The sequence below is a fragment of the Peromyscus maniculatus genome, chromosome 7, assembly GCF_049852395.1.
Source record: "Peromyscus maniculatus bairdii isolate BWxNUB_F1_BW_parent chromosome 7, HU_Pman_BW_mat_3.1, whole genome shotgun sequence".
Classification (NCBI taxonomy): Eukaryota; Metazoa; Chordata; class Mammalia; order Rodentia; family Cricetidae; genus Peromyscus; species Peromyscus maniculatus.
In genome coordinates, this window is record NC_134858.1 from 77,547,761 (window position 1) to 77,573,159 (window position 25,399).

Genomic DNA, 25,399 nt, shown 5'->3' on the forward strand with positions numbered 1-25,399 from the left:
AATGATGTTTTTATTTGTGAGTTAATTTGGCCAAAATGATTTTATTTTTAAAAAGAAAAGAAAAATTAAGTCCAGTGTATCTCATATGTTGTTATTGGTAGAAGAAAATGAAATACTTATATTTCAAATTTCCTTGGTTATGTATAAACTCTAGAACAGTGGTTTTCAAACTACCTAATGCTGTGGCCCTTTAATATAGTTCCTCATGCTGTGGTGACCCCCAACCATAAATCATTTTATAGCTACTTCATAACTGCAATTTTGTTACTGTTACAAATCATAATATAAATATCTGAGCCCTCAAAGGGCTCATGACCCATAGGATGAGAACCGCTGCTCTAGAGGAATGTGTAATAAAGTGGCAAAGTGATTCTGTCTGTGAAAGAGAGGCTAGAAGCTACTCCCTGAACAAAAAAGTTTAAGATAATAACTATTCCACAAGGACTCAGTGGACAGAATTATTTAAATTTTGTGTGAATGGTTTAATAATTTCTTAGCTTCTATTGAACATAAGGGACACTTTTAAAATTTATACTTCAGAATGTTATTTATTTTTGTATTCTAGTAAAATTCTATATACTTGTTATAGCTAATATAGTTAGTTAACTATATTAATGAATTATTACCTTGTTATATTGAGTGGGAAACTACATAAAGAGCATATGCTTAAAGTAAGGCTATACACAGAGTAATAATTGCTTTACACCAAGAATAGGCTATAGTTTTAACAAATCCTATGCATGATATTACATTAAATGCCAAAAAATCATAGAAACCCAATTAGTAATTTCATTTTTTTTTAATCCACAGCAAGTTGGTATAGATAAAGGTGACATTCCTGATCTCACGCAGGTAAGTGTCTGGAGGGCCTATCAATAGACAAGACTTTGATAATTAATAGGTTGCCACAAATGATCACAGTTTGTAAATATTCCACAGATTTTGAGTTTAAGCAAACCAATTTTCTCAGAAATTATTCAGCCTTCCTTATTTTTTTCTAATTATTGATTATCTCTGGAGAGAAAAGGAAGATTTCTCTGCCCATAAGCTGTGACTTCTTTAAAGGCATCTGAATATTCTAACTGGGCTCATTGCTTTGTTATTGAACTTGAACCAATGAGAGCTGTGACTATGTCTGTGACAGAGCATGGGGTCTCAGAAGTGACTTCCGGTCATCAGAGGACATGAGTGTTCCTTCTGCTCTCCTTGTTCTCTGCATGCACTGGTCTGAAGGGCAGCACAGAATGGAGGAACCCTGGTTTCAAGGTTCTGCATTTCCCCTCGTGCCCCTGCGAAGAAGAGGACTTCCTAGATAAATGTTTTAAGTGGTGCTAATAGAGGAGTGATCTTTCTGGGCCCCGTTTGGAAATGACAGGGAAGGCTGGGCTTCAGCTGTCAGGTGTACAGCTCCCGAGAAGGAGAACAGATGCTGAGTTATAAATGGTCTTCAGTATGATTGACAGGAACTGCTATGGTTTTAACACCCTGTGATGGTAAATTTCAGCCTCACACTAGAAGCAGTATTGTAGGGGGTGTTGCAGAGTTGTTCTCTTACATGCTTGTAGTTGGACTTTTTGGGGGGACCACAGCCCCCAAATAATGACAAAGAGACTTACTAGTAATTATGAAACCTTGGCCTTTAGCTTAGGCTTGTTTCTAACTAGCTCTTATAACTTAAATTAACCTGTTTCTATTAATCTACATTCTGCCACATGGCCTTTTATTTCTCCTCCATTCTGTATCTCCAATTCCTTCCGTGTCTCACTGGCATCTCACTCATACCTAGACTCATCCCTACTTCCTCTTTCTGCCTGGAAGTCCTGCCTAACTTCTCCTGCCTAGCTATTGGCCATTCAGCTCTTTATTAAACCAATCAGGTGCCTCAGGCAGGCAAGGTAAAACAGCAACACATCTTTACACAGTTTGCTCAAATATCCCGCAACACACACTGGTCATAAGTTACATGAATGCTGTATCTTTTTACACTTAGTCATTATAGTAGAAAAGAATGAGATCCCTCTCTTTGTTTGAAAAGTTGTTTTAGCAGTTTGTATATGTATGTGAGCCTGCATGAGTATATGTACACCACATACATACAGGAGTCTACAGAGGCCAGAAGAGGGCATCAGATGCCTTGAACTTGGACCTACAGTCAATTGTGGGTAACCATGTGAGTGCTGGGAACTGAACCAAGGTCTTCTACAAGATCAGCAAGTGCTCTGAACCACGGAGCCATTTCACTAGTCTCCTTCCCCACTTTTAAATAATTTCATGTTATGTATTATTAATTTGCCATCTTTATAATTTCTATTTAAAGTAATATGTAAATACTACTTTTTACTAAAAATTAGGAAAGTTGAAGGTGAAGACTTTCTCCTTTTATATTACAAAAATTCTTACAAATAAAACTCATTGATTAATTCAGAACATGGTGGCAGTGTATTCTTTAGGGGGAGACAGCTCCCACTCATAGATGAAATATTAGTTAAAAATATTTCTACTTCTTTTAGCTTTATCTACTGAAGTATACACCTGAATAAGGTGCTGATATTTTTAAGCATGGATAAATATTAAATATGCATGAAATTTTATTTTAAAAATCTCTTTGTTGAGGTAGATTTATCTTTGTAATATCATAAGAAAATAGATGCTTTGTTTTTTATCTATAGCAAAAAACTACATTACATTTGTTTTAAAAGATGAGCATTACATATTTAGCTCAATGAGTAGTTCTTAGAAATGGCAAACTTTCTTTTACTCTATAGACAACCCTCACTGTGGGATAAATGCAAACTAGCTATTTAGTTCAGGGGAGCCTAACAGGTAAGAACAGGCCCTCACGTGTCTCCCTTTGGGCAGTCTAGACACTATGAGGGACTATATAAATACCTTTGTTGGTTTTCAGTTTTGAAAATGATAACAGATCATTAAAAGAAGGGGTACATACTTGGGTTTCCTTTTTAATGATATTATAATATTCATTGTAGCTTATTTAATTGCTCAGGGAGTCTATAGACATATTTAAAGATGTACAGTATATGTGTCAGGACTTGGGAAGCCAACTTGACTCCTTTCTAGAGCCTAAGCTGGTCTATGATAGTCATTAGAATCCAGAATGTTCTGTCCTGTTTTCCTGTGTGCTAAGAGCAACATAAACGTCAGTATTGGTATTTATTTTTAAGTTACCACCCCAAAAGAGCAACTCTAGCTGAATTCTATGCACATTTAAACTCAAATATGAGAGTGTGGTATGCTTCTGGAATTTCTTAATTAGTAGTTTGATTATGTTTTCTTGGTGATTATAAGCCACATGCACATCTTCATAAATTCTCTTTTAGAGTCCCTTTCTCCAGACTGAGGGAGATCTCTCACTGAGCTAGAGATTTGGGACCTCCTAGTCCCCCAACAGTACAGTCAAGTTTAAGCTGAAATGTGAGACTTTCTGAAGTAAAAATCTGCGGAGAGTGTTAAATCAGGATTAATCTAGAGATGAATTTGCAATACAAGGTGGTGTGGATCCATTAACTCCTCTGAAATGAAGGTCTGCTCTCCACTAGGCTTCTCCATAGCTTCTAAAGCTACTCCATTTAGCCACAAACTAAACAAAAATGTCTGTCTGGAAAGAATTACATAGGGGCTGAAGTGGTGGTCTGGATTAGGAGTGCTTGCTGCTCTTGCAGAGGACCAAGATTGTTTCCCAACATATCCAAGTCAAGTGGCTCACAAGGGCCTGTAACTCCAGCCCCAAGGGATCCAACACCCTCTTCTGGCCTCTGTGGGTGCTGCACTCAGGAACAAATCCACTCAAACATGCATTATTTTTTCTTCTTTTTTTAATTGAAAATAATTTTTCATAGAATATATCTGATAACAGTTTCCTGTCCCCAACTCCTAGATACATCATCCCTCCTCACCCACCCAAATCCATATCTTCTTTCTCTCTTTCTTTAGAAAACAGGTCAACAAACAAAAACAGAATGAAGAAAGGAATAAAACACATGAAACACACACACACACACACACACACACACACACACACACACACACAAAATATAAAAACACAAAATTGGAAACCATAATATATAAGCAAAAGGCCAATAAGACAAAAAACCTCCCAAACAAAGCAATATAAGACCAAAAGTCTACAAAAATACCACTGAGTGCATTTTGTGCTGGCCCAGTTACTGCTGGGCATGTAGTTGATATACCCAGTGAGACTCTATTGGAGAAAACCCAATTTTTTCTTTGTAAAATAAATAAATAAGAATAAAGTTAAAGAAATGATGGTGACCAGAAGGACTTCCTTTTGAACTTAGAGTAAAAGGGAATTAAAATTTCTCAAAAGGAACAAAGGAATTAACACATACTTTCCACTTTAGAGTGTGAACAATAAATACCCATTGTGTATATAGTATCAGCACATTTAAGTGATTTGTGACGATCAGTGACATTTCCAAAAGACATGTAAAGTAGTGTTTTGAGGAAGAAGAGATTATGATCTCCCAACTGAAATATTTCTCCTCAGCACTTGGAGTGGTTGCTGAGATCTAATCCAAAATCTGAATTGTCTTTGTGTATTTTTTCATGTTTTATGATCTAAAGCATATAAATGGCAGACGGATGCTTTTTTTTTTTTTTACTCTAGGCATCACAACAAACTATTAATTTATTTCAACAAAAATAATTCTCATAATAGTATTTCCTGTTTGGAGTGTGTGTGCGCTCCAAATTTTAAACTCCATGTGTGAGTTAACTCTTAGGGTTTAATGGCTAGAGTTTTGGTTGACCTGAGACTGCTGGTAAAGAGAAGTCTCATTTTAAAGATCATGTCATTGATGACTCTGTGACACATGTGCTATTACCTGTGCTGTCACAGGCCAATTCCTGTTCTTTGGACTGGTGTACCCATCTGGTTGACCTATTCACTTGACCATTTTTCTGAAACGAGAAAATAAAGATGCTACAGACTATCGGTGTTTTCCCTCACTGCAGCAGAGGTATTCTGAAAGTTTGTCTGCTTAGAGGTTCAGGAGGCCACCCCCACCCCAGGGGGCCATTTTTACGTGTTGCCTGCTGTCCAGGAGTCGCTTTACCACCAACAGTGAAGAAGGCATGCATCATGTGCTCCTGGACATTCCTTTCAAAGGACTTCTTTTTTTCAAAGAACTTGTTTCTCCTGGATCATCACAAGTCCTTATGAGAAATATAAACGTTAAGGCATTTTTTTTTAAATCCTCCAGGATAAAAGGCTCAAACTTAATTATATGTAGAGCATGGCTTGGCAACTCCCCTGGAGTTCATTGGTTTTGACATCGTCTTGACAGGTCTTGCTTTCAGCTGTTGTGATCTCTACTTCAGCATCCAGTATTTTCAGTTATCAAAACACTTCCCACCAGGTGTGGTGGCACACACCTGTAGTCTCAGCACTTGAGAGTCAGAGGCAGGTGGATCTCTCTGAGTTTGAGGCCAGCCAGGGCTCCATAGTAAGATCCTGTCTCCAAAAAGAGGGAATGGGGAACAGAAATTTCCCAGGAAGAATGAAGTTTACAAGCTGTCTTCCTGATGTTTTGTTTATCTTAGCACTAACAGGACTGTGGGTCCTATGGAGTCTTTGCTATCCATGTATCGTTCTGCATTTTAAATTATACATAGTGTTTGCTTTTCTTAAACTTCTTAATTTGCACTGAGCAAAAGAATCATACTGTATTTACATTGCATTTCACATGCAGAGGACACAGGTCTTAGGAATAAAGAGCAATTCTATGACTGGATACGTGTTTCCCACCATAATTTCTATGGAAATATAGAAAAATGTACATTTGTTTTCAGGCCCCCTTGGCCCATCATCAGCGTCATCAGTGACACATCAATAGGGAGAAAAATGTGGAGTTATCAGATAAAAATCCATGTAAGAAGGCTGGACTCAGTTATAGTTTCTGTTTAAAGTTACAATGCATATTTATTTAATGAGCATCTCTTTATAATATAGAATCTGACGTATAGGACAGAAATTCCATTAACCATCTTAAAAATGCATTTTTTGAAACTTAGAAGTTTATCCTCAGTTGGAGTTTGTTGGAGATTGTTGAATAAACCTCCACCTGAACTGTATTTGGAATTCTGATTGGCATCCCTCTCTAGACTTCTCAGATGCTTTGACAGATCTTTCACGCTGAAGTCTGACGTTTGTTTGACAATGCTGCCTGAGGTGTCCATTTCTAGCCTACTTCTGTAATTTGAATCAAGTCAATATGCTCATTCACTTAGCAATTTTTATAGATAGCCATGATTTTACAGTTGATTTGCATTTATAATCATAAGTACATATAATAATCACATAAATGTTGAAAATTTGAGTCTATTATAAAAATGAAAATGAATAGTAAATAAATACCTAAACATTCAAAATTTTAAAACCATAATAAGAATCTGATTTGTCATTAAGTGCAGTAAAATACAGACTTAGATGAATTGCTTGTCAGGTTTTTTTGTTTTTTGTTTTTTGCACTTTAGCAGTTAGTGTGGTTAGTGCAAAGTCCTTCAAATTTAATTTCCCATTAAAAACAAAATCAGATTGTACCTATCCAGGTACTATAAATGTAAGCAGATGTTTCATCAATAACTGCTTTTCTCTGAATGTCTATACTGTTGAAGTCTAGTTTGCAATAAAAGAAAAGGCATATTCCATTTCTAATGGTGAAAGAATAGATTGGGCAAATATTTGCAGAAACCATTATTTCCCCCTTAAATATGCAATGAAATACCATTTTTATTGCTTGAATTTTTACCTATAGAAACACTGAAGAATTTTTTAAGGATTGAAATATATCAAATCTGTTGATATACAGTGTTCTATTATATTTGCTGGTTACTTCATTATGTATATAAATGAAATACTAAATAATTAGAAACTCTTAATTGACGCTCTGTATTAAGGTTACATTCTTATTGCCACTTAACCCTTTTTTAAAGTGTGGTAGTGATATTTCCTAATGTTTTAACCAGGCATGCATAAATGAATTTTTACTGTATTTTCAAATTTCTATAAGTTTATATTTGGGCACATATGTTTTGGATTTGGGTCCAAATAAGTGCCTGTTTCTTTTCATTGTGGTTCTTCACGAAGTGGTAGTGAACTCGATCTTAGTCCAGTTAAGCGGTAACTTAGTAAACGCCCATCCAATATAGTAAACACCCTTCACTGAAACCATGTTGTAATGTCCCTGGGTATGCAGTGGAGGTAAGTCTATTTAAGATGGGCCACAGATGAGATGCCACAGAATTTAAATACCTAAATACCAAAGGACCTGGGATGGAATTGTCTCATATAGCCGTGAGGATGCTTCCATAGACCTCCACCATACAGGGTTACGGTGATGTTAAAGTGTGCTTGCTTTGAAAGAGAACAACACAGACATTTATTTTTATTTCTTATTATAGGCTCCCAGCAGTCTTATGGAGACCCTTGAACAACATCTAAATACCTTAGAAGGAAAGAAACCTGGAAACAAGTACGCATTGCTTGTATACTGTAAATAAGATGAAATATACCAAGTGGTTTTTTATGAGAATGAGATTTCTCAGGGGATAACCTACTCCAGTGCAGTTTGAGGGTGTGTTTAGCCGCCAGTCTCCAGGGTTCTCTCCGACACCCTACCCTTCCTCTTCTGGCATGTGACATCTGGCCTTCTACACAGGCAGCCTGTCTGTAGCTAATGCAGCAGAGGAATCAGTGACTCACAGCAGGTTGACTGGACCGGCCCTTAGAAGTCACTCCTTAAAACTTAGAGCTGTTGTGGTTGGTTGCGACTAAAACAAGCAGAATTTCACAAGCATCCCCGAATACTGACCTTCCAAACTACAGCGTGAGTGCCCCTTGAGCGGCTCATGCAGTTTTGCTGGTTCTGATGACTTCGGCTTGGGTACTTAGTTCTTGGCTGTTTTCTGCATTGTGTACAAAATAATGCCCGGGTTCCTTTTTTCACGGCCTCTGGAGCAGACATCATCAGACTTGTCTGTTCACAAGGCCTGCTACTTTCCAGCCTTCATTCCTTGTTCCTATCGTATTTCTTCAGCCTTGGTTGTCTGCCGCTGATGTAAACCCTGTGCCTCCTGGGAGGACCCTCTGCAACCCCACCCACTTAGGAAGCCTTCCTTAGTCGTGAGCTTCCCTGTATTGCTGCTGTTTATCCACATGTGTCATTCCAAGAGAATTTCTGATTCTAAGTGCCGGGGGATTGTTTTATACTTTATTATCTGCACACAGAACGCAGGCCCTGCTACACAGTCAGTTTGCAGCCTGTCGTTAGTAGAGTTCACTTAGCTCATCAGATAGGTCCAGAACTGATGGTTGCAGGGCTCCAGGCTGGACATAGATTTGGGTTTGTCTGTTTTTATTTTTGTCAATGACAGAGCTGTGAAAATTTAACTCCTTTATGATTCCCTCCCTGAGCATCCTCTCAGAGCCTACGCTTATATCTTGATGTTAGGGTCTTTGCTAATTATTTCATTAGCTGTGTGTTTTTTCTTCTGTTTATTCCCCTCAAGTATAGTTTTATATATAGTATATGGTATAGTTTTAAATTTTTAGGAGGGAAGTTTTTCAGGCATATTTGGCCACACAGCCTAAGTGATGGATGGCAAGACCTCTCCGGGTTGTTTTAAGGCCAGGCTGTGGTCCAGTGTTGTGGTTGACATGTTGTGCACACCAGTAAACTTATCTGGGGGTCAGAGAACAGAACAGCCACTATATTAAACATAGAGGTTAGGCGGTGGTGCCTTTAATCCTAGCATTCTAGAGGCAGAGATCCATCTGGATCTCTGTTGAGTTCAAGGCCACACTAGGAACATCCAGACATGGTGATACATGCCTTTAATCCCAGGACGTGATGGCAGGAAGTAGAAAGGTATATAAGCATGAAAATCAGGAACTAGAGGCTTTTAAGCTTTAAGGCTTTTATCAGCAGTTCAGCTGAGATCCATTTGGGTGAGAACTCAGAAACTTTCAGTCTGAAGATTCATGGAAACAGGATCCAATGAGGAGTTGCCAAGGTGAGGTTAACTGTGGCTTGTTCTGCTTTTCTGATCCTTCAGAATTCACCCCAATACCTGACTCTCAAACTTTCTATTAATAAGACCATTTAGCAATACATCTACACTGTGTAGCTATGGTTGTCCAGATTTTGATATGAGATTACCACATAACAATACACTGGGCCACCTATTGGAATAGTTAGGAAGCCAGATGAGTTGACTGGGATGTAGACAAATGGACACAGAGAGTTGAGGAATGTCCCTGCTCCAGTGGCTGAAGGACTTTGCATATGCATGTTCCCTCAGTCTGTCTGTCCCTGTTGAGTGCTGTAAGCTACTTCTCCAAGCCTTTGCTCTCTCAAGCCAGGCACTGCCAACTTCTCCATGTTCTTTCTTGAAGCTTCTGGTGCAGCCTTGACCAGAGCCTTCTTTCTCCAACCACAGCCTCTTTAGCCAGCCTTCGACTCTGAACTTACCCCCTTATGGCCAGTGTGGGCTACTTGATGAAAATTACCAGTAGGCATTTTTAGAAACAGGAACTAAAACTCCATACATAGTCCATAGCCAAATTCATTCAGCTTAGAATAACTTTTCTAGTTCCTTTGAATTCACTTTATGCTTGCCAGATTCCTTTCATTAATTGGCTGAAAACACATTTAATCTGTCTTTTCTTATTCTGATTTTAAGAAAAAACAAAACGTAATAGTTAACTCATTTCTTCTTTGTATATTTGTGCTTACATGGGAACTTAAGTGAAGGGTGAGTACTATGCTAAGTGACTTTTTTTGCATTTGGTAATTACTAAAAATGCAAACAAAAACCACTTGCTAATCCATATTTGGTATTTGGAAATTTGAAAATTAATTAGTGTTCATCTCATGCATCTATGTTTCTACTATGTACTTTTTTTCCTCTCAAGATGACTGGCAAGAATGGTTTTGCTTCCTTTGGGTCTTGTTGGATCATAATTAACAGTATCTCTTAGGTGTATAAACAACCCTCTTAATTTTTACAAAAGGTGTTTCATTTGATAAATAAACAAAAAGATTTTCTTCTGGTACACTGCAGAAGGCCAAGGCAATTTTACACGGAGCATAGATGGTTTGAAAATGTTTTCTTTGCCATCCCATAGCAATACAAAACTATTCTGACCCTGTGTGTATGAATATGCATTTGCAAATGACAGATGTGGTGGCAGACACTTTTAGTCTCAGTGCTTGGGAGGCAGAGGCAAGAGGATCTCTGAGTTCAAGGACAGCCTGGTCTATACAGCAAGTTCCAGGAATACACAGAAACCCTGTCTTGAAAAACAAAACAAAAAGGCTGATATAACAGACTTGAATGCCATTTTCTTTTGGTACTTCATGTCCACTGATAGGCATTAAATAATGTGGAATGCTGTATGGCATACTTTTGTGTAGTCTTTCTTGTATGATTCCATGGCACAAAAAAAGTGAAATTAATTTTATTTCCATTGTGGTATACTACGTGTTAGGCTGAGCATGTAGGAAACCCAAGATGTCTTTTGTGATTAAAATTGTTCACAAGTTATTGATAGACTTTTACATCTCTGCATTTTTCTGGATAGCATTCATGTTCAACACTACATAGGAATTATTGTTGGGGATCAAGTAAATAACAAAAGTTCTTCTTTTCAGAGCTCGCTGTTTCCATCTTTGAAAGAAGCACTGGCATTTGCTATGTGCCTAGGAAAAGTCCCTAGGCCTGTTTGTACCAGGTTAAGAGTTTTTGCTTAGATTGCAATATAGATCATTCATTCTCATTTGAAATTATCAATAGTGCCTTAGTTTTCCCAATGATCCTCTATGTAATAAGTTTCCATAAGACACAGTTAAGTTCCCATTGCTATGATGAACACTATGACCAAGGCAACTTAAGGAGGAAAGGGTTTATTTCACCTTACAGCTCATAGTCAGTCAGTAAGGGAAGTCAAGGCAAGAAATCAATCAATCAGGACAGGAACCTGGAAGCAGGAACTAGAGCAGAGCACCTGAATGCTGCTTACTTGTCCGGTCTGCTTTCTTATACTATCCAGGACCAGCTGCCCAGAGATGGCACCACCCACAGTCGATGGGGCCCTCCTACATCAACCATCAGTCAAAGAAATGCCCTACAGACTTGCCTGCACACTATTCTGATGGAGGCATTTTCACAAGGGAACTCACTTTTCCAGATAATTCTATCTTGTGTCAAGTTGACAAAAATCCAACCAGGACACTGTACATGAAATTATAAAAATGAGTATTGGTATGCAATTAAGGCTGTTGTCTATACTCAAAAAATTGTAGCATTTTCTCTTTTTTAAGTGTCGATGGCAAACAAGTGGGATGGAATATCAAGCAAGAAATATCCAAAAAGCAGCTATTTATGAACTGTGATGGAGGAACAAATGTGCCAGCCCGTGGAAGTTTTCTTTAGGGTAGGGGTGAATGTGGACCAGAGACAAGCTATAGGTAGCAGACAGGCTTGGAACAGATTTCAGTCTGTGATTAATGGCCCTGTAGAAACACCTGTGAATATGTCATGGCAAAGGCTGACAAAGGCTGGGTAGAGCCAATGGGAACAGAGGTCACTCATGTTGACAGCTTAGTTCCAAATAAGATAATTTGATTACATATTATTTACTTATTTGTGTGTGTATGGGGTGGGGGTCAGAGGACCTCTTTTGGGAGCTGGCTCTCCCTATCCACCACATAGGTCTAAGAGATCAGACTCAGCCATCACGCTTGGGGGACAGCACCTTTAATCCACTGAGCTATCTTGTCAGGCCAAAGACAAGGTGCTCTTTCCCCTGCAAGAACTGACTCAGCCCCCAGTGATGAAGCCGGTGATAAGACAGTTGAAGTGTCATCAGCAGGTGCCCTGACAGCTCGGGAGAGACAGCCCATTCTTGCTTGTCCGTTTAGCCCATGGGATAGCTGCAGGCATCACTAGTAAGAGTGTTCCTGTGGGATTTCGCAGAGGAGGATCATGTCAACCATGATTTTTGTTCACACAGCTTGAGGTTGTTACTTAACAGCAGAGGGCAGCACTCCATCAATTTTATTACGTGTGCTTGCTGTGGAGTAGACGCCGTTCCCACTATCTGTGCATTGGCTGATGAATATTTCAGGAGTCTTGCTTATTGTACCCAATGTCTCATCATACCAGTGCCACGAAGGATTGGCTCATGAAACCTGACTGAGAGAAAAAGTAATTTATTCTCAGAAAGTGACCATGTCAAAGGGTTTTGTGGTTTCTTTCTTTGTTTTTGCCAAGTAAACATTATTTTTTATTAAGTTTTAATTTTCCTCTTTTTTATTTTTTTCATGTGATATATTTAATTTCCTTCATTTTCCATATGTAAGAAGGAAAAATGATGTAAGTGGGATTAAAGGTGAGCCAAAAATTTGTGATATTTCAACTCTGCAGTGCGCTTGAGTCTTCGGTTCCTACATCCATTTTTCTGTAGATGGAAAAACACCAACTCTCTTCACTTCAGTAGAGCCTCACTAAGACAGGAAATTGTAGGCATGCAGAAGGTAGTAGTAGTTGGTAAATAGTGTCTGTAAGTACGTGGAATTTGCATAGTATTGAACAAACTCCCAACTACTGATGTCAGTATTTGCTCCTGAACGAAAGCCATCCTAACAGCTGCCCCTGGTGGCGGTCTCTTACTAAAGTACACGGTGCCTTCACTTTTTTCTTATTATTCATTTTATGTCACCCCAGGTCAGGGAAGTGTGAACTGTGCAGGCAGATGTTCCAGAAGTGTGGCTGTCTACAACCTGTGCTGGAATTGGTGTTCACTTCAAAGACTGTCTCATTCCTTAATATCCCCTCAGAAATAATCATCCAAGTTGCTCTTCTCTTTCAAACTCCCACTAGTTATGACAAACAGATGGGAATATTTTTCCTGAAGAGTTTTCATTACAGGCATGAAAATAACACAAGCTAGAGGAGTGTGGCCGTGCATGTTGAGTCTGGCTCACTCACGCGACTCACAGGGATCTTGCCTTTTTTCTCTACAGTTCCTTCTTGCAATACTTGATATTCTTTTTGAGCTTTCTAACTTTTGAAATAATAAATAGGTATTCTTTTTTTAAAGTTTATATAATGTGCCTTTTTACAAACCTTGGAGAAATTTGAGAAATTGAAATTTTAACAGTGGTTTTTGGTGGACATAACAATAATGACTGGAGAGAAAATAAAAATTTTGAATTTAAGAATGTCCATTAATAGATATTAAGTCAGTGGAACTATTGGGAAAAGGACGTCATTGAATAAAAGACAAGCATTGTAAGCTCCTCTGTTGCTATAAAGAGGTCCATGGAAATAATCCTCATGCCGGATGTCGTGACACCAAGCTGATGCTTCTGCAAACATCCGCAGGTGCATTCACATTTCATTTTCTTGTGTTTCCTCTAGATCTGGTGCTCCCTCTCCATTAAGTAAGGTAAGTTGGTCTGCTTCTCAGGTTGCTTTCTTTTGACGTGTTGCTTTGTTCAGTATAAAGCTTAAGTACCAAGTGTATTCATTCTGCAATACAGCAGTCATACCACATGCTCTCAGGACTTTCCTCATCTTTCAAAAATGAAAGTCTAGAATCATGAAACAGTAATTTCCCATCCCTCCTGACCTCAGCCCCTGGAAACTGCCAGTCTGTCTACCTCTATAAAGGTTCCTCGTCTGAGTAGATCCAGACAGTCTGGCCTTTTGTAATTCATCTATTTTACTTAATGTGCCTGACCTCATGGGCCAAGATTTTCTTTTTAAAGTTGAATAACATTCTTCTACACACACACACACACACACACACACACACACACACACACACACACACCAGTTTGCTCATTTTCCCTCCAGTAGGTATTTGAGTTGGTTCCAGATTTTCAGTATGACAAACAGTACTGACATATACTATGGTGTGAAACATCTGGCTGAGGGGCTGGAGAGGTGGCTCAGTGGTCAAGAGCGATTGCTGCTCTTGCAGAGGACCCAGGTCCAGTTCCCAACACCCACACTGAGTGGCTCACAACCTCCTGGGATTCCAATGGCAAGGGAATCTGATGCCCGCTTCTGGCCTGTGCAGGCACTTGCATGCACATGGTACTAATGCAGACAGTCAGGAACACACACATACACATAAATAAAAATAAATTTAAAATTCTTAAGAAAGATGTCTAGTACAGAAATATGTTTGAGACTCCACCTTCAGTTTATTTGGGGTATGCAGCTGGGAGTTACATTTTTTTTGAGAAAAGATTAAGTTACATGTGATTTAGCTTTCCCTTGGAACCTGAGTTTTTAAATAGGTGAGTTTTACTTGTACTTATGTGACAGCTGAAACCATATGTATCTATATAACATTTTGCTAATTAAAATTCACATATCATGAATCTACGATGTAGGTCAGGAACAGGGTGTTATGTGTATTTTAATGATACAGGGAAAAAATGTCAGTGGGTGCCTTTGCCCCAAGCATGCCTGTTACAGGAATCACAGTGGTTCCTTCAGCTCTCCGTCATTCGGAGCAGATCGAAGGACAATGGTAGGGTTTTCCCTGACAAGAGCGTGCACTCTCACGGGCCTGGAGTTCACATCTGCTGTTGTGTTTCCCGGCAGAGGTGTAATAGATGTGCCTTTTCCTTGACACAGCTCCATTATGTAATTGCTGCCATTACAGCCGTTCAGGGATGTCATTATGACTGTGCCAGAGCCTCCCAAATAGCATATGCTCTGCCTGTGCCTGGCTTGCTGTTTAAATTCACACAGGGCCTGGAAAAAAAAAATAAGCAGAAATCTTTTCAGTTTCTCTGATACAGAAACACGCCATGTTGCCTGTGTGAAAATGTCCAGCTTACGACTCCTTAGTGTGCCCGAATCAGGGCTTCCTTTTGATATTCTAGCCAAATAAAATTTTTCTGATGTTTTGTTTTGTGTAATCATGGTATTGATTGGTGTTGTGTTTTCTGAGCTCTCACATTACATTAGAGGTTCTTGTGATACGGCATGTGTTATGGGCCTGTGCCCACCTTCATTTCTGCATTTGCGTGAGTAGTGTATGTGGTGTCCTTCCATCTCCCCCTGCTACTTTATCACGTTTTCTGAGTTTATTTACAAGCATTAGTTAAAAATTGAAATCTTCCCCCCATCTTTTTTTTAAGAGCAGTCAGTGTCCGGTGTGGATAATAGGCCCTTAGCCGTGTCCAGCGTTTGTTTCTCCACAGCACTCAACATTTGGCAGCTATGTATCTATTGAACTTTGATATCATGATTAGTTATTTTGTGGCATGTGTAAATCCTGGACATTCTTGAAATGGCAGATTTCTCATAACCTTCTTATTCATCTTTTGTCTCAAAATGATTTTTGTGATTTTTTTTAAAGTTCCCTTTAAATCTGCTGTATTTGAGATTGGGTGTCAGGGCCTCTGCTTAATCCTGATATTCATGCATTTTATTTCCTGGAAAATTAAATATACTAGATAAAAAAGAATTAGAATAGTGACCACAAAATTTTTAATTTTCTAATATATAAAATATTAACCTCTCCAAAAATTTATAGGAAACAAGATGTGTGTGTGTGTGTGTGTGTGTGTGTGTGTGTGTGTGTGTGTGTGTGTTTTACCGGATGGTGGTGATGCATGCCTTTATTCCCAGCACTCAGGAGGCAAAGGCAGGCAGATTTCTGTGAGTTCAAGGCCAGCCTGGTCTACAGAGCAAGTTCCAGGACAGCCAGGGCTACACAGAGAAACCCTGTCTTGAAAAAGAAATTGTGTGTATGTTCTGTATGTGTGACCTGTTCGTGTGTGTGTGTGTGTGTGTGTGTGTGTGTGTGTGTGTGTGTGTCTGTGTGTGTGTGTGTGTGTGTGTGTGTGTCTGTGTCTGTGTGTGTGTGTCTGTGTGTCTGTGTGTAAGACAGGAGTTGACATCAGGTATCTTCTTTTTTTTTTTTTTTTTCAGGTATCTTCTTTATTCTAGGTCCACTTTACTTTTTTTCTCCTTTATTTTATTTTATCTTCCTGGAGCTGAGGACCGAACCCAGGACCTTGCACTTGCTAGGCAAGCGCTCTACCACTGAGCTAAATCCCCAACCCCCGACTTTATTTTTTGAGACAGGGTCTCTGAGTGAATCCAGAGCTCACTGGTCTGCCTGGTCAGTGGGATCCAGAGCTCTACCTGTTTCTGCCCTCCGCCCTCTGTGCTGGGGTTACACCCACATACTACAGCCCCTGTTTCTGCCCTCTGTGCTGGGGTTACACCCACATACTACAGCCCCTGTTTCTGCCCTCTGTGCTGGGGTTACACCCACATACTACAGCCCCTGTTTCTGCCCTCCGACCTCTGTGCTGGGGTTACTACACCCACATACTACAGCCCCTGTTTCTGCCCTCTGCCCTCTGTGCTGGGGTTACACCCACATACTACAGCCCCTGTTTCTGCCCTCCAACCTCTGTGCTGGGGTTACGCCCACATACTACAGCCCCTGTTTCTGCCCTCTGTGCTGGGGTTACACCCACAATCTACAGCCCCTGTTTCTGCCCTCCGACCTCTGTGCTGGGGTTACACCCACAATCTACAGCCCCTGTTTCTGCCCTCTGTGCTGGGGTTACGCCCACATACTACAGCCCCTGTTTCTGCCCTCTGACCTCTGTGCTGGGGTTACAGCCACATACTACAGCCCCTGTTTCTGCCCTCCAACCTCTGTGCTGGGGTTACGCCCACATACTACAGCCCCTGTTTCTGCCCTCTGTGCTGGGGTTACGCCCACATACTACAGCCCCTGTTTCTGCCCTCTGACCTCTGTGCTGGGGTTACAGCCACATACTACAGCCCCTGTTTCTGCCCTCCAACCTCTGTGCTGGGGTTACGCCCACATACTACAGCCCCTGTTTCTGCCCTCTGTGCTGGGGTTACGCCCACATACTACAGCCCCTGTTTCTGCCCTCCGCCCTCTGTGCTGGGGTTACACCCACATACTACAGCCCCTGTTTCTGCCCTCTGTGCTGGGGTTACGCCCACATACTACAGCCCCTGTTTCTGCCCTCTGTGCTGGGGTTACGCCCACATACTGCAGCCCCTGACTTTTTATACAGGTGCTGGGGAACAGACCTTGGGTCCCTGTGCTTGCACAGCAAGTGTTTTTCCAACTGAGCCATCTTCTCAGCCCAAAGGTTTAGATCTTATCTCACCTTAAAAGTTGTATTTCACAGTGTGATGAGATATAGTCGTATCCTCAGATTGTCAGTGACTTGAATCTTACCTGTGAATTTCCCCCTGCCAGCTATGAAATATTTATGTTAAAGGTCCAGATGTTGAAGTCGACTGAGAAGATTTCACATGAAGTATTCTTAGATAAAAGAAAAAAGATACTGGTTGTCTAGCAGTTGTCACCATTGGTCATGTTTGACAGCTAGTTTCCTAATTTCAAGTTCAATAAATGTGGTTAACTTGATTTTAAATATACTACTAGAAGTCCCTCTGTTAGACCAAATATTTTAACAAAATGTTATGCACGTTACAATGAACTGTTCAAACCCGAATAACGGTAATTACAGTTCTTGGTTTCGATATCTCTCAAGCTTTCCTCCTGTGAGGAGTTGCAGAATAAATGCTTAGGATGGCGTGGGTCTGCAGACCACAGCCCCATGGCTCAGTGAGGTTTAGACGCGTATGTGATCGGCCTGTGTTGTGATCTTCACTTTCAGTCTTCTCCAGCCACAACTGTTACATCTCCTAACTCTACACCAGCTAAAACTATCGACACGTCCCCACCGGTTGACTTATTCGCAACGGCATCTGCGGCTGTCCCTGTCAGGTCAGTTCATGAGTATGTAGCCAACCGGTCCTTCATGTTTTGACTCGGTTTTTGTTGTATTTTTATGTACTGTACTGATGCCAAACAGTTTCGCCAGATGAAATCCAGTCTTGACACTGCGTGACTGGGGGTTATACTTTTGCAGTATAACATAAATCCTTTGGGGCTCTTAGAGTGACTTTGAGCCTGTACCCCTTAAATCCTTGGGAAGACTGGCGCTGTCACTCATAAATTTAGGGAAACGTCTGGAAGAAAGATTCATATACTGCAAGTCCTTCTGAGGTTGGATACTATGCAGAGTATCTAATGAAAATCAGTTCTTCCTATGAGAAACTTTAAAGGTGTTTCAGAGTGCTTAAAAACCATTAACAGTGTGGTTGTGCAAGCCTGTAGTCCCAATACTCAGAAAACTGAGGAAGTTAGATCATGAGTTCAAAGCCGGTCTGGAATACATAACAAGTTAGGATCCAAATTGGGCTATGGAATGAAACCCTGTCAATTGAGTAAACCTCGCGGGTACAGGCTGATTACTTGGTCCGGGAATGAACTCAGCTAACGTGATAGAAGAGACCAGTGGAATGTTCCCAATCAACTGAGGTACACCTGGCTGCCCTGTAATGGGACACAGGAATGGCTGAGATCTCAGAACTGCCTGAAATGAGTGACCGAAGCATAAGGGCTTCCACAGATAACAATTTGGGGTCGTCTTTCTCTCACTGTGAGGATTCTAGCCTCCTTTTAGAGCGTCTGCGACTTTTATGAATTCACTCTATTCAGAGGCTCCAATTCTTTCTGAGCGGCTTCAGCTGTAAGCAGCAGTGAATCTACATATTGCTGCCTTGTTTACTGAATGCTACACTTGCTTACTTCTGCCTCTCATATGCTTGGCCAAGCCATGTGCATTGTGTTGGCACACCCAAATAAACTGTTACTTATGAAAAGTTTGAGTAAGCTCCTTTTATTTATAATGTTCTTATTTGTGTGGTACTGGGGTCAAACCATGGACCCCACATATGTCCTCTGATTGACTTTTAATTAATAAATGCATTTCCCTTTTCTGATATATAGTCTAATTGTATTTAAGTCTGTTACTGAAGCAGACTTGGGAATTAAGCAATGCCTTCAGGGGTTTAAGTGTGGCGGACTCCTCTCTTTCAGTAGAATGGTGCTTGGGCATCTACCATGTAAAAGGTAAAGACCAAATCAGATGGGGGGCCTGGGACTCTGAGGCTTCCAGCCTGTAGTCAGTGTTCCTCCGATCTAATGTAGCTGGGAATCATCGGAGAATCTTGTTAAAATAAAGATTCTGATGAAGTAACAACAGCATCAGCCTGAAAGTTTGCATTTTGAATACAATTCCAGGATACTCGGGGGGGGGGGGGGGGATGCCCATGCTTTGAAAATTTGAAAACAAGACTTAGGCTTCTATTTGGAATTCACACAGATAAATACGTTTTGAAAAGCTTACTCAAAGTAACGTGAGCCCACTCACAGGCAAACTTGATCTATTACCATCTAATTTAGGGGGGAAATTAGCTGTTATTCAGTTTAATAGTATTTAGTTTATGGATTCTTAAGACAATTTTTTTCTATACAAAAAAAAAGTAGAAACAAGATAACCTCAGAGCATTGGGTTTTAGTGCCCTATAGTTTTTTACCCAGCTCACCACCTATTTTTATAAATAAAGTTTTATTGGGGTGGAGTGTGGTAATTCATTTCTTTCTTCTGGATTGTCAGTGTCTTACTTCTGCTATAATAGCAGAGTTGAGGAGTGACAGAGACCACCTGTCCCTCAAAGCCCACATGTCTCTTCCTCTACAACAGTGATTTTCCAGGCCTTTGTGCATACCACGCAAGTCTTCGACACCGTCTGCACAGGTCTTTGTTGTCAGACACTTTACATTATAATATTTCAGAGTCTGATTGTGAAATCCTGTTTTCCTTCCAGCGCTGCTAAGCCATCCAGCGATCTCCTTGATCTTCAGCCAGACTTCTCTGGAGCGGCTGTGGGGGCAGCAGCGCCTGTACCACCGCCAGCTGCTGGGGGGGCCACTGCGTGGGGAGGTGAGCGAGTTTTCCGTGGTTGTTTTCATCTGGGCTGTTATTATTACATATGCACTATTATATCAACAGTTGTATTAGAAGTATGGTGGAAAATGCTCAGAGCTGATCAAGGTATACACTGGAAAGAAAGTCTGCACAATGTAGTTTAAAAGTTCAAATAGCCTGTACTATCTAAGGTTGAAACAAAAAAGTACTTTTTATGTTTCTAAAATCTTGTTCTTAGTGACTATTTTCTAGAAATAGCTATATTACAAGGTTATAGTGCTTGGGTTGGTGTTGTGATTCACATATATCTGGCTTCATGGAGTTGAAATCTACTATGCTCTTGTTTGTATCAGAAAAAGTCAATCCTACACTGATTGGCTGAAAGGAAACACAGCTAGGCATTTCAATTCCAGTTGATTCACAGGTCTCAGAAAAACCAGCTTTTCATAAACATCTGATTAAAATCATTGAAGATAAAGTGAAATTAAAATAATTGTGAGTGCTATGCTCTACAACGGCAAACTATGAGTAAAATTCTCAAGGAGTTTAAGATCCGACAACAGTGAAATCAACACAGAGAAAAGCAGTAACTCTATAAGAGGAAAACAGGCGATAAAGCAGGTTTGAAGGATTTGAGGAACTGGATATTGATAGGGATTTGCATAGTGTCTTACTCAGAGTTTCTATTGCTGTGAAGAGACACCATGACCACGGCAACTCTTATGAAGGAAAACATTTCACTGGGTCTGGCTTATAGTTTCAGAGGTTTAGACCATTATCGTCATGGTGGTCAGCATGGTGGCGTGCAGGCAGACATAGAGCTGGAGAAGTAGCTGAGAATTCTTCATCTTGATCTGCAGGCAGCAGAAGGAGAGACTATGTACCATACTGGAAGTAACTTGAGTGTATATGACCTCTAAGTCCCCCTCCAGAGTGACATACTTCCTCCAACAAGGCCACACCTCCAACACGACCACACCTACTCCAACAAGGCCACACCTCCAACAAGACCACACCTACTCCAACAAGGCCACACCTCCTAATAGTGCCACTCCCTATGGGCCAAGCATTCAAACACCAGTCTATAGGGGCCATTCCTATTCAAACCACCACATATAGAATGTTAGACTAAGTTGCTTAGCTTCTATACAAAACCACTGCTATCCAATGAAGCAGTAAAACTCATGACCTTTAGCTTACTTTGTCAACCAGGCAGAAAGTATTTCTAGTACTATGAGACAAGATCTGTAATTTAATATAACATTTGAGAATCAGCGTCCTTAATTAACAGTAAGTAACCAAGTCAAATGAAGTTACGTAGCCCTAGATAATTAAACGGTCGCTTAGTGGGCCTGTTAAAAGCATATCAGTATAACACCAGAAGTACATCCTGGCTGGGAGCTTTCTCTCTAGGAATGTGGAGCCTGAGGCTGGCTGCTGCGGCACATTAGCTACATTATTGCAAAGACCATGGCCAGAAATCCTAACCATAGTGACTGCACTGTGGAGGATCCCAGTGGAGGATTCCGTATGAGCAGCTGCAGTGTGTGGGTCAGGCGGCAGAAATCAGAACATCCAGGCAGGAGGGAGCCTCCTGGTTCCTCCACTGGTCCTTGTTGCCCCACTTCTTCCCGAGTCTGCCCATCCTCTGGTCTCTGTAATCCCTTCATCTTATCACCCAGGGTTTGGTAATGAAATTAAAGAGCAATAAGCAGTTCAGAACTAAAGTCGACAGCTAGAAATGTGAGCACTTTAAACATTTTAACATTCTCCTATATGGAATAGTCAACTGTTAAGGCTATGGCTATTAAATGTGTAAATTTGCACCTTAAACTTCAGCTAATGGTATTGCCTTTCGATTGAGAAGGGAAACTGTGGCTGAAGAGCCTGCATAAGGACTTCCTTCCTGAAGACACTCATTTGGTCTGAGCTTTAGCTTTTAAATAACCTTATTTTGGTTTGCTAATGATTTCATTCACACAACTTACTGTGCTTTCCTCATTGATAGCTTTTCGGCTCCATGCCCTCAAGTCAGATTTTTCTCAGCCATGAAATTCATACTTACTGAAGCTGTTATAATAAAAAAAATGGTTTTAGTTATGAATTTGTTAGGTTATATAAAAAAGACTTTTGGATATTACCTGAATGTGTTATTTTTTAATTCTGTCATACATTTAAGTTGGTATGTGTTCATACTTTAATTAATTCTGTTCTTTGACAGTTTCATATATGGATATAATATATTCTGATTACCACCCCCCACCCCATTCTTACCTCCTTCCCGTCTCTCTTAGTTCACTTTTTATTGCTGTGATAAAACACCAGGACCAAAAACAACTTGGGAGGGACGTTTGCTTCGGTTTACAGCCTACCTTACAGTCTAATATAACAGGAAGTCGAGGCAGGAACCTGGAAGCAGGAAGCCATAGAAGAGCACTCCTACCTGGCTTGACCGGCCTGCTTTCTTACACCACCCAAGACGGTCTGCCCAAGGGTGGCACCACCTACAGTGGGTGGGCAGTTCTCACATCCATCACTAATCATGAAAGTGGCCACATGCTTGCCTATAAGCCAATCTGATGAAGGCATTTTCTCAATTGAGGTTCCCTTTTCCACGACAGCCCTAGTTGGTGTCAAGCTGACAAAGACACTCACTAGCACAATAGTCCTGTCAGTGACTTCCCCATCCCAACTAGTCCTTTTCCCAGATTCATGACCTTGGTTTTGCTTTGCGACTCATTTACTTTAATCAACACCATCTGTATGAGTATTAGATTGGAACTATGCATTGGAGTCTGGTGAGGTCACCAGAGGGTACATGACTGAAGGGATGACTCCCCCTCTCCCAAATCTATCAGCAGCAAGTAGTTTATCACTGAGGAGTAAGCCCCCGCCCCCAGCCCTACCTCCAGCGCCTCACTATTGAGGGATATATTAGTATACAGACCCAATGCAGGTATTAGCAGCTGCTGTGGGGTTTGTGGATGCAGTGGCTTAGTATTGCCTGATGCTGGCATTTCAAACCCTTCTATCTTCTAGCTTTTACATTCTTTTCACCCTCTTTCCCACAGTGTCCCCTGAGCCTTAAAGAGGACAGAAAAAATACCTTTTTAAGAGCTAAGCACTCATCTGTTTACTTATTCTCAGTAACTGTATAGCCACGAAGAACCTGTGCGTTGACCACCATTCACTTGGAAGAGAGGCTGCTCTCATTAAGGCTGAGAGTAGCATTTGTCTATGGTATACACGTAAATATTTATGAGGTCATTTGACTCTGTAGCAATTCAACTGAACAACAGTATTCAGTTTCCCCCCCCCCCCAAGGACCATGTTCTTCTCTGCTATTGGTTTTTGATGAGCTTTACAGTACCAGGCATAGATTCTCTTCTGTGGAGTGAGCCTCAAGTCCTATCAGAGGGCGGTTGGTTACTCTCGTAACAGCATTGGTGCACATTTAGGTCCGTCTTGCCTGGCACATTGCCTGGGTAAGTCTGTTGATGGCTCTTCTCGTACAGCAGCTAATATAGAACCTTCCAGGACTTCGAAGTCTAGCCAGCAGGGCGGGATCTTACAGCTCAGTTTCAGCTTGATTTCTCTCTATTATACAACCAAGGTATATAGTATCTTCAGCAATGGGGTCTTATTATCTGATACTGGGGGGAAACCAAGAGGAATTGCCAGAGCCTGTATTGCATAGAGAGCCTCTGAGCCTCTGTGGTCTCTGACTAACAACTTGTCAGGAGACATCCCACCTAGAAGCAACTTTTTCCAGCCACCCAGGTTATTTCCCTTCAAACTCTTTTTTTTTTTTTTAAGTAAATTACAAGCCGGGCAGTGATGGCTCACACCTTTAATCCCAGCACTCGGGAGGCAGAGGCAGGCAGATCGCTGTGAGTTCAAGGCCAGCCTGGTCTATAGAGTGAGTTCCAGGACAGCCAGGACTGTTTCACAAAGAAAACTTGTCTCAAAAAAAATAAATAAATAGTAAATTATATTTTTAAAATTTGGTTACAAGATAATAGGTTTCCGTATGGCTTTTCATACCCCTTGTTTTTTAGGATAACCCTCCACCTAGCTCCTCATCTCCCCTTCCCACCACCCTCTCCCTAAACTATATCCCCCTCTCTATTTCCTACTTGTACTGTAATGTGCTCCCGATGGCCTCTTTCTAGTTTCCTGGTTTCTACAGGATCTCAATATTATGTTCATGCTTTTTAATGCTAGAGACACTTGGTGACCTTCACCATTGCCCTTGAAGTGATTTCTTTTTCTAACCTTCCCCACTAGAGGGCGAGCGTCTCATAAGCAATGCGAAGACCTCAGTGAGCTGGGAAGGCCTGCCTGCCTGCCTGGTTAGACAGTGTGTCTCTCAACACCCACAACTGCAGCATTTGATGGCAACAGAAAAGCTGGTGCGGGAGGTTTATTGATAAGTAATTCTCAATCTCGAAGAAAAATAATAAAACTCATAAAGCGTGAGAAACTGAAATGAAATAGGAAAGTGGTCTTTGCCTCCCTGCATTTCTCCTGCAGAGATCTGCTGAAGCTGAGGGTGATGTGTTCCTTGTAGATGTGTTTGCCTCATTTGACTAAGTAAAGCATAAAATCAGTTTCCCAGTCTTATTTCCTAACATCAGGCCACATCTGTGTTTGCACACTGTAGTATTGGAGTTTTATGTAACTAGACAGTGAAATGCGAACTCTGAAGCTTGCTTCAGCGTCCTCATCTGAACTTTAGTGAAAGGATTTCAGTATGTAAAGATGAAGACCACTTCAGAAGTCCGGGAATTCTTTGTAGGGTTGCAGGTATGGACACATTTCCATTTCTGGAGACACATCGTAATATAACATCATTTTTATATTAGTATAAGACAACAAAATTTCAGCAAATTCATATTTTAATAAATATAGTTTAAACTTACTTATAAATTTAGTTTTTAATCAGATGGATAACAAGCCCATTGACAGAGAAAAACACAGAGACGGTTTGAAACCCACCTTTGCCTTCGTAATAGAAAGAATATTTTCCTTTGTTCATAATAAATCGGTGTCTCAGAAGCAAAAGTAAAGGAATGGTTTTTGGGTCTGTGTATCTAACTAGAAAAGCACTCAGCTTCTTCTCATAAGTAAAATTTCTGCCTTTTAAGAAGTATAAGATTGTGGCTAGGGTTTTGTTAAAATTGAAATAAATAACCAAGATGCATTTGAGAAATAATATTGAGATAATATAACTGATATTTTCCACGTAGACTGTTTGCTGGAACACAGGTGGGTTTTGGGACCCACTTCTTCCCTTGTTAAGAAATTCCGGGGTTTGAGTCTGGAGGCAGTGTGACATGCGCACACCAGACACTGGAAGGTTTACAGGCGCTTTGAAGTTCGGGCTCCTAGCTTTCCGTGTGGAGCAGTTGATGTGTTCCAGGGATGGATAAGCCCTCTAAGTGAATGAGCACATTTAATCCTCACAGTAACTTGAAACAATCCAGTCGTGGCTCACT

The 25,399-nt window shown here is 40.7% G+C and overlaps 1 protein-coding gene across 35 annotated transcripts in view; it reads left to right on the plus strand.

Annotated features, from left to right (window-relative positions):
• The window catches only part of Snap91 (synaptosome associated protein 91), a 117,321-nt gene that overhangs the window by 59,881 nt on the left and 32,041 nt on the right, over window positions 1–25,399 (plus strand). For 21 of the 35 annotated variants that reach the window (XM_042281345.2, XM_076576731.1, XM_076576714.1 and 18 more), the window contains exons 9-13: window positions 811–852; window positions 7,441–7,511; window positions 13,462–13,489; window positions 17,742–17,851; window positions 19,801–19,916. In XM_042281345.2, the coding sequence (XP_042137279.1) occupies window positions 811–852; window positions 7,441–7,511; window positions 13,462–13,489; window positions 17,742–17,851; window positions 19,801–19,916 (367 nt within the window). Of the gene's footprint in view, window positions 1–810; window positions 853–7,440; window positions 7,512–13,461; window positions 13,490–17,741; window positions 17,852–19,800; window positions 19,925–25,399 lie in introns of all 35 variants that reach the window. The other 14 variants (XR_013052844.1, XR_013052838.1, XR_013052850.1 and 11 more) reach the window with 1 other exon arrangement.